Source organism: Empidonax traillii, unplaced genomic scaffold, assembly GCF_003031625.1.
Source record: "Empidonax traillii isolate 1590-97213 ecotype Southwest subspecies unplaced genomic scaffold, ASM303162v1 scaffold218:size1087226, whole genome shotgun sequence".
Lineage (NCBI taxonomy): Eukaryota > Metazoa > Chordata > Aves > Passeriformes > Tyrannidae > Empidonax > Empidonax traillii.
This window is the reverse complement of record NW_020955411.1, coordinates 25,466-39,469: the sequence shown is the minus strand read 5'-3', so window position 1 is coordinate 39,469 and position 14,004 is coordinate 25,466. Positions and strand designations below refer to the sequence as shown.

Genomic DNA, 14,004 nt, shown 5'->3' with positions numbered 1-14,004 from the left:
AATAGAGCCTGGTGATACACAGCTTGCTCACCTGGAGGTGAGCTCATCCCAATACATCCCAAGCAGCTTCAGCTACGTCAGGTTGCTCAGTGCATGGTTCCAAATTTTGAATGAAGATCCCACATCCTCTCCGGCCCCCTGTCCCAGTATCTGAATACATCCATGGTGAAGTAATTTCTCATATCTGACCCAAATTTCCCTTGTTGCAATCTGTGTCCATTGCCTTTTTTTATTCAACTAGTGCTACTCCAGGACAATTCTGGGTCCATTTTTGCTACACTCACCACTAGTGGACAGCAATAAGATTGCACCCTTTACCCTTCCCTTTCCTCATACCCCACATGCTCCAGCCCTGCAGCAGCTTCGTGGCCCTGTACCTCCAAGGGTGGGCTCACTCCAGTCTTTCTTCTACCAGCAAGGCCAGAACTGGACATGGCAGTCCAGGTGTGGTCTCACAAGTGCTGAAGAGAGTGAAGAATCCTTTCCTTCAGCCTGCTGGCTGATGTTCCCTGCTATGCAGCCCTGCATTCAGCTGGCCTTTGCTGGAAGGACACAGCGTTGACACAGCCTGAGCTGAGGACCTCAGGAGAGCCTCCGCAGGGTTCCTCTCTGTGCATTTGGTCTCTGCCCTGTGCTGGTGCACAGGGCTGTTCCCACCCCACGCAGGACTTTGCATTTGCCTCTGTTGAGCTCAATCTGCAATTGCACACTTAAACAATAGGTGGCACTGATGGATGATGTAGATCGCATTGTCCCTGAGACAGCGTCACTGCGGAAGAGAAAGCCAGCAGAGGAGAAACTTGGATTGCGTCACGTGGAGCAGCGTCCAGGGAAAGACAAGCAGACATGTGGCAGGAGATTCTTCCAAACACTTGGTAAGAATTCCTCGGCACGGGGAGGAGGGACTCCAAACTGGGTTCCCTGGGGTTGGGGGCGGGAAAAAGCCCCAGGAGGGTCACCAGACCATCGGAGAGTGGGAACATGCAGCTGAGTTCTCCTAAGCATGAGTGCAGAGGAGGTTTTGATAGACTGAGCCTTGTTTTATGTCACTGCGAGAGCTGCTTCTGGGACATGCTTGCTTTGTTAGCAGTGTAGAGTTTGTGCTATTGCCATAACTGGTTTCATGCCTCTGCTCACTAAGCTCCAGGACGTAAGTATAGGGGGATATTACTACCTGTTGCATAAGCTATTTGTTCTCAGGAACCCTGTTCTTCCTTGTCTGGGAGCAACCTAAGGAGTTATGTCCTTAAAAATCACATATAGGCTGTCTCAGAGATTGTTACCAAATTGCCTTGGAGACTACTGGGATATCCAGTACAGGCACCAGGTTCTGCATCCCAGACAGCAGAGGGAAATGATACTAGGTAAAAAGAAAATACTCAGTGGACTTGGTTTTTCACGGATGTTCAAGGCTTTTTCTTTTTTGGCTTTTGTTTTCTCAAGGTATTGCAATTATGACACCAAAGAACTCCCTAATCTAGCTGCCCTCCACAAGGCAGAGTAATAAGACTTTCTCTTATTGCACCTAATTTTGCTAGATTTTAGGTTATGCTTTTGTACCAAAATCTACCAGGCTTAAAGAGAACCAAGGAGGATAGTTCCTTTTTCTTGCAGGAGAACTAAAAGCTTGGTATCTACTCAGGAGTAGTTAAAAGTGGCAAAGGTAAATCGGCTCGCTGGACTCTGAACAGGACAGTGTCCCACAAGCCTCTCCTCACGCCAGCCCTGTAGCACATCGAATACTGCATGACTGGCAGCAGAGTAACGCGTGAGCTCGGAGGTCTCCTGCCGAGGCTGTGCACCTATTGCTACACAGCAATCAAATTAAACTATTTTCTTGGCTGAAGTAACACAGCTGCTCGCAGGATGAAACGCTGCAAGGACACCTACCCGGTTGTTTAGCACCTTTTATCTAATTTATGCTGAAGGAGGAAACATTGTGGCAACAAATTATCTAGCTAAAACACAACCTAGGAACACTGTCTCTTTGTGCAGAGACAGCCTTTTCTGAGCCCTTCTCTTTCCATCCTATCCAAAAAGTAGGAAAAATAATGTTGCCAGGTGGCTAAACAGCTTGTGATTGCGTGGCTGGGCAATAAATGTGCTGGCAAGTGACATTCTTCACACCATCCCCAAGGGCTGGTATCAGACAACATTATCAGACTGTAAGGATCCTTCTTTTTTTCCCCCTTTTGTAGGGAGAGCGTCTTGTCCCGGATCAGGTGAGTGAAACGGCTGTTCCATGCTGAGGCCTCCACTTTTGATCAGCTCCCTAATTGGGGTGCAGGTGATAATCCCTTCATTCTCTGGATCACAACAAATCTTCATTCACAGTCCCCTTGCAGCCCCCTGCAATAGCCCTAGATACCCCCATTAATACCCCCAAGGAAGCTGGAGAATGTGAAGCACAGGTCACAGGGAAGGTATACTACATTTAGGGCTGCATGCCTGTGAAATCCAACTCCAGTAACTTAGCTCCTACACCTCAGGTCTGAACCTTGCTCTTTAGAACAGAAAGAGAGGCAACAGCAGACAAGCCTTACTGGAAAGCTATGATGGAGGGCCAGTGTTGCCCTAAGAGATCATTATGTACAAAGCACTGACAAGAGAAGCATGTCCAGCATATCCATCTCTCTTTAACAACTGAAGAATTTTGTCTCTCTTCCTGCTCCTCAGCCCACTCTGTCCATGCAGTTTTTATCCCTGGAGAAGTCCAGCTGCTACTATCTAGTTCACTCCAGTACCTGCCTCAAAATAGACTGGCCCATATGCTATTGAACCTTGTACCCCTGGATCATAAGGAGAAGGACAAGGAAGCCTTGTGATCAGCAAGTCCTGATCAGCAAGGACCTGAGATCCCTAAGAAGCATTGGTAAATATAACTCTGCCCCAAATCTTGCCTGTGGTGTTCAGAAATAATAGAAACCTCCAGTCCCTGCTGACTGCATGGGATTTGTAGGCATTTGTTCCTGCTCAGTCCCAATGGATGTGATTACAAGCCTCAGCATAATCCCTTTGCCCTTGGCACTTCTGTTGTTGAACACAAACAATTTTATGCTTCTTCAGATCTTTTGAATATTCTCAGAAGAATGCAGTCCTGGTCCCGGTGGCTGCCCTGGGGGTTGGAGGGATGCTGGTTTACTGGCTGAGATCTAGACACAAGATCAAGACTCTTGAAATGGGCGATGGATGGTGGGGCTCAGGTGAAAGACTCCTAAAAGGGAGAGAAGATGAAAGTATCCGTCCCTTCAAGATTGAAACATCTGACAAAGAAATCGAGGTACCGGTGGCCGGGGTGTTAGGAGGGGCAGAAAGCTGCAAGGCACAGGGAGGCAGTCCATCACTCACCTCTCTTCTTCGAGGAGATGTCTTGGGGGTGACAGCAGCACACTTCTATGTGCCAGTGCCGCTACTTAGCTCCATCAGATGATGCTCTGGCTCACCATCCTTTATGACCAGGATTTGAGCTCAGATCCATTCCAATGTCCAATAAGGACAACAGACCCTCCATGCAACCTGTGGCTGCTCCTGCAGAAAGGCCACACTTTGAGCAGCAGACTTTGACAGTGTCTGTGGATGGTGGAGAGGGGCGGGAGGGTGTTGGGACAGCAGCGGCACCAGGAGGGCAGGACTGAGGAACTTCTGTAGATGGAAGGGCTAGAATGAAGAAGGAGGGGGTATTGACTGAGTTGTAGCACATCTGTCCTTGCATGCCTGTTCCTAATTATCTGGTCAACTAGCATTCTGCAGCTAGTCTTATTATCCCAGCTGGCAGTGCTGGCAAGCTGCCAGTGCCAAAAACCCTGAAGAGAGTTAGCACCAAGTCAAAAGTAGGACCCAGTACTCCTGGGTACCCTAGGGGAACTCATAATCTGTAGAAAAATATATTCCCTGTATTAACAATTCAGGAGGTCATGCAGAGTATGGCACTACTTCAGGAGGGCTTGTGGTGTCCCAGAGAGCAATACAAAAGCCAGTGGAGCCAGGAAAGCCTGTCCATGCCTGCCCTGGCATAAGGCACATGCAGGCAGCTGACAAACCTCTCAAGAAGGGCTCCTTTCCACAGGATCTGCACCGGCGCCTGGATCAGGCCCGCTACACACCACATGTGGAAGGGGCCGCCTTCCACTATGGCTTCAACTCCAGCTACTTGAAGAAGGTGGTGTCCTACTGGAGGAACCAGTTTGACTGGCGCAAGCAAGTGGAAGTCCTGAACAAATACCCCCACTTCCACACCACCATCGAAGGTGAGGCAACTTCTGTGGCGTGAGCAGATCTCACTCTGAAATGCACAGAGAGAAGGGGGAGATTTAAGAAAGTACAGTAAGGTAACAGTATGCGTAAGAGCTTAGTGATATGAGTGAAGTACCATTGAAGGCTCTATTACTAATAACCTTGTAGAGATTTAGTCCATTAAAAATAGCAATAAGATTAGGTCTGCTTCCAGATGAGCTTCTTCTGGCTTTGGATATGTGCTAACTAATGATGAGGTTTTCGTCAGCTGTTGCCTTGAAGCCACCTTTGGAAATTGTGAAATTTAGCCCAACACTGAGACTAGAATATCCCCCACCGCCACCCAGTTTAGCCAGGTGAGGTTAGTCAGACTTTATGTAAGTGATCTCTATCATGCACTTACTTTTCCATATTTCTCTTTTCATCACCTACATATTTTGTAATTTTGTAATGTTTTTGCACGTATTACTATTACCCGCATTATGCTATTCATTTAAGTGCAGCTCAGCTTATATACTGTGAGACCAGTTTCTCAGGAGGGAAACCTCAATCTCCTGTGACCCCAATATCTGGGGCTGGGGTCAATACCTCTGTTTGTATGTAAAAGATGAGACATAGATACAGGCATCCCTTTTAATCTGGCATCTTCTTGTCGTGGGCTGATTGAGTAATTATCTTCTTCTGCTACAGATGCTAATTACAATTTTGCCACCCTCCTTCTTCAGAGTCTAGAGCAGAAGCTGTGATGGACCCAGAGCTTTAATTTATTTTTCTTGGATGTGTGGCAGGGATTGATATCCATTTTATCCATGTGAAGCCATCCTATGTTCCTCATGGTCAAGTTGTTCAACCTCTGCTGATGGTCCACGGCTGGCCTGGCTCCTTCTATGAGTTCTACAAGATCATCCCTCTGCTCACGGAGCCGGCCAAGCACGGCCTGAATGGGGGTGATGTGGTGTTTGAGGTTATCTGCCCATCCATCCCAGGCTATGGCTTCTCAGAGGCCCCTCACCAGCAAGGTAAGCGATGAAAAGGCTCTGTTAGAATTGAAATCTTTGGAGTAACACCTCAGCCATACCGAGCACCCCTGGTCACTGCAGTTTGTGAATGCAGATGCCTGGCTCTTCACTAACACCCGTGTGGCTGAGGCTCTGGGGCTGGCTGTGGAGATTTGGAGCACAATTGTAGTTGGAATCCAGGTCTGCTTTCTACTTTCTCCACTTCCCACTGACTTTCTAGCATCTTGTGCTCACTTTATTTCCAAGGAGCGAGGCAGAGCAGCATGGCACACTGTGCCTTCCCACAGCCCCCTACTCACATGCCTCTGTCAGGCCACAAGCTCTGGCCAGGGGACAAACAGAGCTCATGTGTTTCTCTTTACCTACAGGCTTTGACTCCATAGCAGCTGCTCGGATATTTCATAAGCTGATGAACAGATTGGGCTTCAAGAAGTACTACCTACAGGGAGGAGACTGGGGATCTCGCATTACCACAGACATGGCCCAGATGCTGCCACAGTAAGTAGCAAAGGAAATCAGTGCAGAAAAGCTGCCTCCAGTTCTTACCCTGCCTTCTGGCTCTGTGGTCCTGCCTTCTGCTTGCCCTGCATCTCATTCTTTCTGCTGTTTCCTTCAGGAACAAACCCCCCTTGCATATTCAATTGTATTCATATGCTTTGCATTGATATTGGCACAGTTCTTGTGCTTTCTAAATTTCAGTGTTGTTTGGCTCTCTTTCACTAGACTCTGTTGCGTTTTGATTTGAGATCTCAAGGAGACAGATCATCGTTCTAAATGAGGAAGGAGATTTTTAATTAGCACAGAGAAATGGAAGGGAGTAGCTTCAGCAGCTAAAAACACAAAGTATAGGAATTTCCTGTGTAAAATGCAGACTTGAGACTGGTTGGAAAAGAAGCACAATACCTTCCTCAGAAGATAGCATCACAGCTTTGTGCTGAAGAGGCATTTAATGCTTTCCAGGCACCACAGCCACACTTGGGTCAGAGAATAGATAAAGTGGGAAAGCTAGATAAAGTGGGAAAGCTCCTAAAGCAGTTAGATTACAGGCTGGGGAGCTCACTCTCCCCAACTGCAGTTGTGCTGCACAACGCCCAGAACGCAGCAGCCACATGTGGTCTACTCGTGCGTTTCAGAAAATACCCAGCACAGCCTGTTCCCTACAGCATGGAACAACACAAGATCAACAGCCAGAGCTACCAGCACGGATATGCTACATCCAGAAACTGAGTAGCTGAAGCTAACATCATAGCAGTGGCAGAGCTGGATGGACACGGGACCATTTCTAACTCCCATTTTTTGAGTCGTGATGAACCTGAAGGGCTTTGTGTATTTGACTCAGTGAAATGCTTCTACCAGAGCTCCAGATGTGTTTTCTAGAAAATCTGAAGACAGAAAATCGCTTGATTTAACCTTCTATTCATTAACTTAATTTTAGATCTGTGAAGGGGCTTCACCTGAATCTCGTCTTCATCAGCAAACAAGGTCTGGGAAGGTTGATTTCCACAATGCTTGGAGCTTATGTACCATGGCTTGTAGGCCTCAGTAGGGAAGATGCTCGACGTATCTACCCTTTCATGCAGAAGAACGTGTATGACATTCTGAGAGAGTCTGGGTACTTACATATCCAATCCACCAAACCAGACACTGCAGGTAATGTACCTTCTCTCTATCACTGTGAGCATTGTATAGTAAATACTTATAGTATATACAGTCTTATAGCAACAAAGGCCAACCAAGTTTAGGAAGCAATAAGTTTTGGTGACTGAATGAAAGACCCATGTGGACAGTGAGCTCGCGGGGACAAGAACTGTGTAAAACAAAATTAAAAGGAACAGCTCAAAAAAAATATGGAGATTTCAAATACTACTTTTCAAGGCCTTTTGAATAGCGTGCCACTTCTTTCAGGCAAAGAACCCCTTTCCAAAAAGTCTCCTAAAACAAAGCACAGAGTCCTGAAATTGAAGCTTCTAGAAATAAATGTGGTTGAAAACAAGAAAAATATCCAAAGCAAGGAAGTGCAACGTGAAACTTGCAGAAAGGTAGACATAGCCCTAACACGTGAAATAGTGTCAGAAGCCTGACATATTGGATCCAGTAGATAAGGAGTATGAAGAAATATATGGCCGTTTCATCAAAGTTAAATTATTTACATCAGTCCCCACTAGAGAGGATTTTGGGGTATTGCTTTATTGAAATAACCCGCCATCAGGAAAGATAGCAGAGCTGTCAGCTATGGAGACCATAGAACAAACAAGCACCCCATCCTGGCAATTCACCGAAGAAAAAGCTGAAACTGAAATGTCAGCTAATGTCTAGTTTGTTGCTTGAAGTAATCACAATACCAAAGATAAAAAACGAGAAAAACGAGATACTAGTTTGGAGGGGATTGTGGTGGCGGCATTTCTGGTTGTTTGGGGGTTTTTTAAGGGCCGAACAGTGAAGGTAGCCTGAGAAAAATAAAGACTAGTATGTCTAGTCTCTGATCAGAAAACTAGCAGAGCTATTTTAAAGAGAAGAACTGATTTACAGATGATAATATCACAGGGAAACCATAGTTCAAAAATCAGAGCTCTGGCAGAACCAAAGAGCTGTGAGTCCAGTAATGGAACTTACATAACTTCCAGAAAATACTTTGTTGAGATTCCTCCAGTGTTCTTAAGAAATTAAACTGCCTTAAGAAAAGGATTAAAACTAGTCAATGTGAGAATCAAGCACAGGAATAAATAAGCAAGTTCCAAGGGAGAGAGAGTATCAAAAAATCTGTGCTGGCACTTGTACACTTCAATATGATCCTGACTTCTCTTCAAATAAAAGTTAATGATTAGGTGAAGAATTGGCAGCTATCCAAGTTTTGGTTTAATCTAAAGATAAATGGGTTTTTTTGCAACTCTACAGTTCAGTGACTGGTTGACAAAACCAGCCAATAGAAACCGATGTTAACAAAGTCCAAAGCAATTTAAGTAAAGGAAAAAATCACAATGAGGTCAAGTTTGGCTTCTGCCATGTGAGAGAATCCATGAGAAACATCAGCCTGCTCAGAGTTTAAGAGAACCTTACAACCTGTTAAAGAAAGTAAAAAAAAGAAAACACTAAATCCATGATATTCTGAATCTGTTGCATCTCTATTAACCCTGCTTCATAATTATACTTTAGAATCAGAAGAATACATGAAGGGGAGAAAGACTGCAGTGATTGTACAGTGCTTCTGTGGAAGCTGCTCACAGTCTAGGATTCTTCATACTCTATTTCTGTATTTATAATGTTTGCTTATGTTCCCCAAGAGAGGAACAGATAACAGATACACAACAGTCCGCTGTTTAAATTAGATAAAAAGTGATGAACAGCACTAACAGTCCTGGTTGCCCATTCAAAACACGACAGTGCTCCCAAGTATTTTATCTGAAGTTTCTTTTCAGAGGGTAATCTCTCTACATCTGAATTTACTCCTGCCACACATTACCAAGAAGCCAATAGGACTTTCTTAGTTCCTAGCTTCTTTTGTATAGGAATTACTTGAGTTTGTAGTGCCATGGGTTACAGCTGGAATTACTTTGGGGGGAATTTGTCATGAATAAAGTACTATCAGGGGTATTAAAATACAGACTCACTACTGAATTCTCATAGAAAATTGAACACTTATGAAAGTCCAGTTTAATTCCCACTGAAGTATTGCAATGCTGGGCAACTGCAATAACCCTTCTGTTTTCCTGAATTAGGTTGTGGACTGAATGACTCCCCAGTGGGGCTTGCTGCATATATTTTGGAGAAATTCTCCACCTGGACAGACAAATCATTTCTGTATAAAGATGATGGAGGCTTGGAAAGGTAAGAAAACAGATGTTATTCCATGCAAAGTCTCATTAAAAGAATGATCGATAATAAAGAATATGAGGATTCAGGTAAAAGATTGGCCAGTCAAATCTGAAATTTAAGGATGAAAGACCACACATGAAAAGTAGTAGCTTAAACTTACAGCAGACTGCCCGCAAACCATGGATTCAGAACAAGGTGGTTTTGCTCTGGGCACACAGGTGCCAATTAATTTGCTGCTTGAAAATGAGCAGAGAACAAGAGGAACAACTTCAGGACATGAGCTCAATACAGTGCATTGAGAAATAGCTTCTGGTTAAATTTCTTCATCCTTCTCTCTCAACAGCAAATACTCTCTTGATGAGCTTTTGACCAATGTGATGATTTATTGGGTGACATCCTCCATTGTGTCCTCAATGCGATTCTACAAGGAGAACTTTTCCAAGGACCCTTTTCAAGCTGCTCGTAACAGGTAATGAAGTGGTAGGTGCAAGACAGATTTGCAAATGAATTGGAAACATTTGCCTGTATAAACATTTAAATCACTTACAACAGCAAATCTAACTCAGAAAAAAAAAATCAAAGTTCTTATTATCTTTTGATGAATATAGTTAAGGGTCACTTTTCTTTTGAACCCATAACTCACACAAGGTGGCTTGCAACCAAGACAATACATACTTGTCGAAGCATCAAATGCAGTCTTGTGTTCAAAATACAGGTCTATATACTTCTTCACCAAACAAATGTAATCTGTAACTCAGTTCAGTAAAAACAAAACAGAAAATCATGGGCATATCCAAGAGAGAAGTTTAAACTGAATTAGGAAGGATATGGCTTGCTGGAGGGTAAACTAAGAACTACAGCAGTTAAGCACAAACTTGGGGAAGGATTTTGGAGAACAGTACTTGAAACCAAGCACCTCCCAACAGCTGGTATTTTAAGATGACTGACCAGAAAAATATTGCTGAGTGGATTTCTCCAAGCAACAGATCATACAAACAAATGAAGGAGTGTTTTTCTTTGTGACTGAACCAGTCTACCTTCCCTCTCCAGAGAGTCATTTGTTGCACATTTGGTACCACAAGTTTAAATCAAATGTGAGCTGGTTCATTTCTGACTTTCACAGACAGGTGCAGCATCTTGTCATATAACACAAAATTACAGAACAAGCTAAGCTCAGAGATCTGAAACGTTTCAGGCTCGAACTGTGTGCAAAGTTGGCTCTACACAGTTTCAGGTATAACATGCTTATACTCAAGGATATCCAAATAGAAGCGAAGCCCTTCAGCAGAGTGCAGGCCACAGGGTGTGCTGCTGAGGTGAAACTGTGGCAGTTACCAGTCAGAAAGTTTTCATAGACTTTCCCTGAGACTTGTTTCAAAAATGCAATAAACTTGTGTCTTCTAGGATTGGTGTACATGTTCCCACAGGGATTGCAGCTTTTCCACAGGAGATAGTTCATATACCACATATCTGGGCAAAGGATGTCTACAAGAACATCATCACTTACTCTTACATGCCACGTGGAGGGCATTTTGCTGCCTTTGAGGAACCAAAGCTTCTGGCACAAGACATTATGCAGTTTGTCAGAAAAGTGGAACAGCTGTAAACCTGCAGTTTAAATATACGCATAGAATGGAAGCAAGTTGTTCTGGCACCAGCAGAACCTTTGTTTTGAAGGATTAACTAAATCCAATGTAATCACATATAGAAACAAACACTTTATTTTGACAATAATTTCAGTACTAGACTTGTTAATTGCATTGTAAAGATTTTTATAAGGAGAAAACCAAGAAAAATACAACCAATCAAATAAAAATAATAGTAAAAAAAAACCCAAAGCACCTTGTGTTCTTTCATTCCCAGCACCATATCATTGCTGAATTCATAGTTCAAGTATAACAAAATATGTAAACAGTTTATTGCAGTAACATTGCATTCATTTGGGACAGAGAGGTGAGAAAAAACTGGCTAAGGCTTGTGTTCAAAAGTTTTAAATACTTGGGCACTAGCATTCTTAAATATGTATTACAAGCAGCTTTGGTGGAAGTGTAAAGGGTTTTAATCTCTTGAGCACAAACACACATTCAAGTGATATTTCATTCAAAAAAATCTGTGATTACATATTCAAGTGGGCGCTGCACAAAGGCAGCTTTCTTCATTCTAGCAGTTTCTCCCCTAGAACAAGTTTTAGCAGCTACTGCACACTGTAAACAGTTGTTAATGGATAATATGGCAGAGACACCACTCCTAGTGTTCTCCAAGCTCAAAAATATCAAATCAAGTTCCTCCTAATTCTATAACACATCCTGTCCTGTTGTGCACTAGAGAACAGCTCAGAACAGGCTCAAATCTGCTTCCAAGTGATACAATATGACTCACAACAGGAATTTGGCAGATAAAGATAGTGCTGAACTTCATCACAGTCCCCTGACTTCTACACATTCCAGAAAAGTTTAGGTTCAAGACTTATAAGAGATAAAAGTAAGCAAGAAACTTGCTTACTTTGTCGTTTAGTGAGAATAAGTTACAATATTGAGGCAGAACTCCTTTTCTGAAGAGGGTTAGCAAAAACTGCTTACTTTTAATTCTATCTGTATATTTAACTGATTGTCAGGGCTGCTGGACTAAGGTTTTAAAAAAAAATAAAATTGCTTATTGCTACCCTGCCTCCACAGAACTGGTCAAGCTCTTTCCATCTCCAGTACAGAGCAGCACTAGGTACAAGATCTCCCATCCACTGAGAAATCTCACTCTTTGGAACGTTAAGGAACTGAAACCGAGGTGTGTAGAAGTCTAATTTTATCAAATAGATGGATAATAACTTGATTGCTCAAGTGGGGTGGGCACCACAACAGCTGAGGGGATACCAATAGTTGCAGCTGCTCCTAAGCACACAGCAGGGTGCATCCCAACACACTAATTCATCTGCTCTGCCACAGCTCAAGTCCCTCAGAAATCACTGCACCTTTGCCTTAAAGGGGATTTGCCTTCAACAAGAAGTCAGGAAGTGACAAAAGATGAGTGCAGCCAAGCTACAGGAAGACAATAAATGCCCTGGAGAAAAAAAAAAATCAGAAAAAGATACATGGTTACACTGGATAAAATTAACACTTAACACAGGGTAATTAATATTCCAGTTGGACATCTATAGATCCCAGTCATTCACTAAAGCCTTTGAGGGTCACTGGTGCTTGGAACCAGATGTAGTCCTCCCACTCAGGCGCTGTGTGCTGTGTAGGTGAGGCACTCGGGTGGGGGTCTCCATCACAGGACAATCTAACAGTCAGCTTCCTCCCTCGTGTTGGCACTTTGTAGTTCAGCTTGGGCCGGAACCACTCAACACCGCAGTCCCGGTGGCCCTGGACCAGGACGAGCGTGCCTGTGATAGGGAGAGCCTTCAGTTCACTGAAGATGTCTGCTACGAACAGGCTGTGAAAGAGCTGGCGAACACAGGGGGCCGTCTGGAGGCTCTCCTCAGCACTGCCCTCGCAGATCCCTTCCAAGTTCAGCTCATAGAGCTCCTTGGGGTTCATGACATTTCCTCCAAGTAGGAAGAGGACCCTAGGAACCAGCGTCAAACTAAACATGACTTCCAGATGCTGGAACAATCCCTCCAGCTCCATTAGCACCTGCTGGCACTTGCTGCTTCCCAGGCCCACGGAGGGTGGCTTCTCAATTCCATCTCCATTCTGGAAAACAAACAAACAGGTTAGTACTTTTAGTTGTAAGGATGTATTAGTCCCAATATGCTCTGCAGAAAGCACGGCCCATTCCACGAGGAACAAGGGGGGTGTGGTCCTTATGAGAACTATAGGTACTCACACAGACAATCAGAGACGCAAGAGGAACACAAAAGCGCACCCTATTTGACAAACACTCAGTTTGAACCCAAATCACAGTAGAGATAAATTCCCACAAGAAACAGAAGCCCCGTCTTTCAAAGATCAGCCAAAGTAGCGACATGCCTTCAGCACAGAGCCGCGTTAACAAGCAACAGAGAGCAACTTGCCGAGACTTGCAACAGCCTGACCTTAACGTTGCCCTTGCCTTTTTTTTTTTTACACCCCCCGCCCCCCCCCGAGGAAGATGTAACGTTTAGGGACACAGCTACAACGAACACTTGGCTTCATACCCACCGACACACGATAGCGTGCGACCAGGAGCTCACTGGCAGAACCCCAGCGCCACGGCCACCCCGCCGACCTCCCAGCCCAGGGGCCGCCTCACCTGTGCCGCCCGCCGGCAGAAGTAGGCGAGCTGCTCGTAGGGCAGCGGGAGCTGGTTCCGCTGGTGCAGCACGTGCTTGAGGAGCTCGCAGGTGAAGCGGCAGCCGCTACCCCGGCGCACGGTGCCCGGGAACGCCACGGACACCGAGGGGGTGCCGGGCACCGACGTGCTCCGCCGAGGCCTCATCCCGCGATCCGGCAGCGACAACGGAGCAAGAACCGCAACCACGCCCGGGCCAACGGCCGCGCCGGCTTTAAATGCCGCGGCCGCCGCGGGGGCTCACGGGAATGGCGCGTGGGCGAGGAGGCGCAGCGATTGGTAGAGAGCGGGGTGGCGGCGCGAGCGGGCGCGCGGCAGGAGGCGGGGCCCTGGTTGGAGCCCCGCCCCCGGGGTGAGCGTGACCGACCGGGCTGGCCCCGCCCCGCCGGCCGCGGTCCCGCCCCGGGCCCCGGGGCTGCCCGGCTGAGGCGGTGCCCGGAGCGGCGGCAGCGCTGTCCGGGGGACTCCCAGGAGCCGCTCTGCTGGCATCCGCCCCCTCCCCGGCAGCCCTTGCGGAGGAACTTCCTTCGCCGCGCCGCGGGGAGGCGGGGAGCGCGCAGGGAGCGCCGTGTTTGGAAACATTGCGCCTACTGCCCCATTGGTTGCCGCCTCAGCACACGGCGAGGGGCGGGCGGGCGCCGCTCGCAGCGGGCTGCGGGAGGAGCAGCTCCCC

General features: G+C 45.9%; 2 protein-coding genes across 3 annotated transcripts; one reads left to right on the top strand and one right to left on the bottom strand.

Moving 5' to 3' along the window:
• Nucleotides 1-707: 707 nt before the first annotated feature.
• LOC114059335 (epoxide hydrolase 1-like) lies at nt 708-10,851 on the top strand. Of its 2 annotated transcripts, XM_027887643.1 has the most exons (10): nt 708-875; nt 2,199-2,222; nt 3,067-3,280; nt 4,067-4,247; nt 5,022-5,252; nt 5,621-5,750; nt 6,688-6,902; nt 8,969-9,077; nt 9,409-9,534; nt 10,470-10,851. In XM_027887643.1, the coding sequence occupies exons 1-10, from the start codon at nt 847-849 to the stop codon at nt 10,669-10,671; spliced, it is 1,461 nt and encodes a 486-aa protein (XP_027743444.1). In that variant the 5' UTR covers nt 708-846; the 3' UTR covers nt 10,672-10,851. The 2 variants fall into 2 exon arrangements, with proteins under 2 accessions (XP_027743444.1, XP_027743445.1); XM_027887644.1 differs by lacking the exon at nt 2,199-2,222 and having other exon boundaries at nt 720-875.
• An 810-nt stretch (nt 10,852-11,661) lies between these two features.
• MAD2L1BP (MAD2L1 binding protein) lies at nt 11,662-13,511 on the bottom strand. Its single transcript, XM_027887645.1, has 2 exons — nt 13,293-13,511; nt 11,662-12,754 (listed from the first exon to the last, which is right to left on the bottom strand). The coding sequence occupies exons 1-2, from the start codon at nt 13,476-13,478 to the stop codon at nt 12,224-12,226; spliced, it is 717 nt and encodes a 238-aa protein (XP_027743446.1). The 5' UTR covers nt 13,479-13,511; the 3' UTR covers nt 11,662-12,223.
• Between the last annotated feature and the right edge of the window lie 493 nt (nt 13,512-14,004).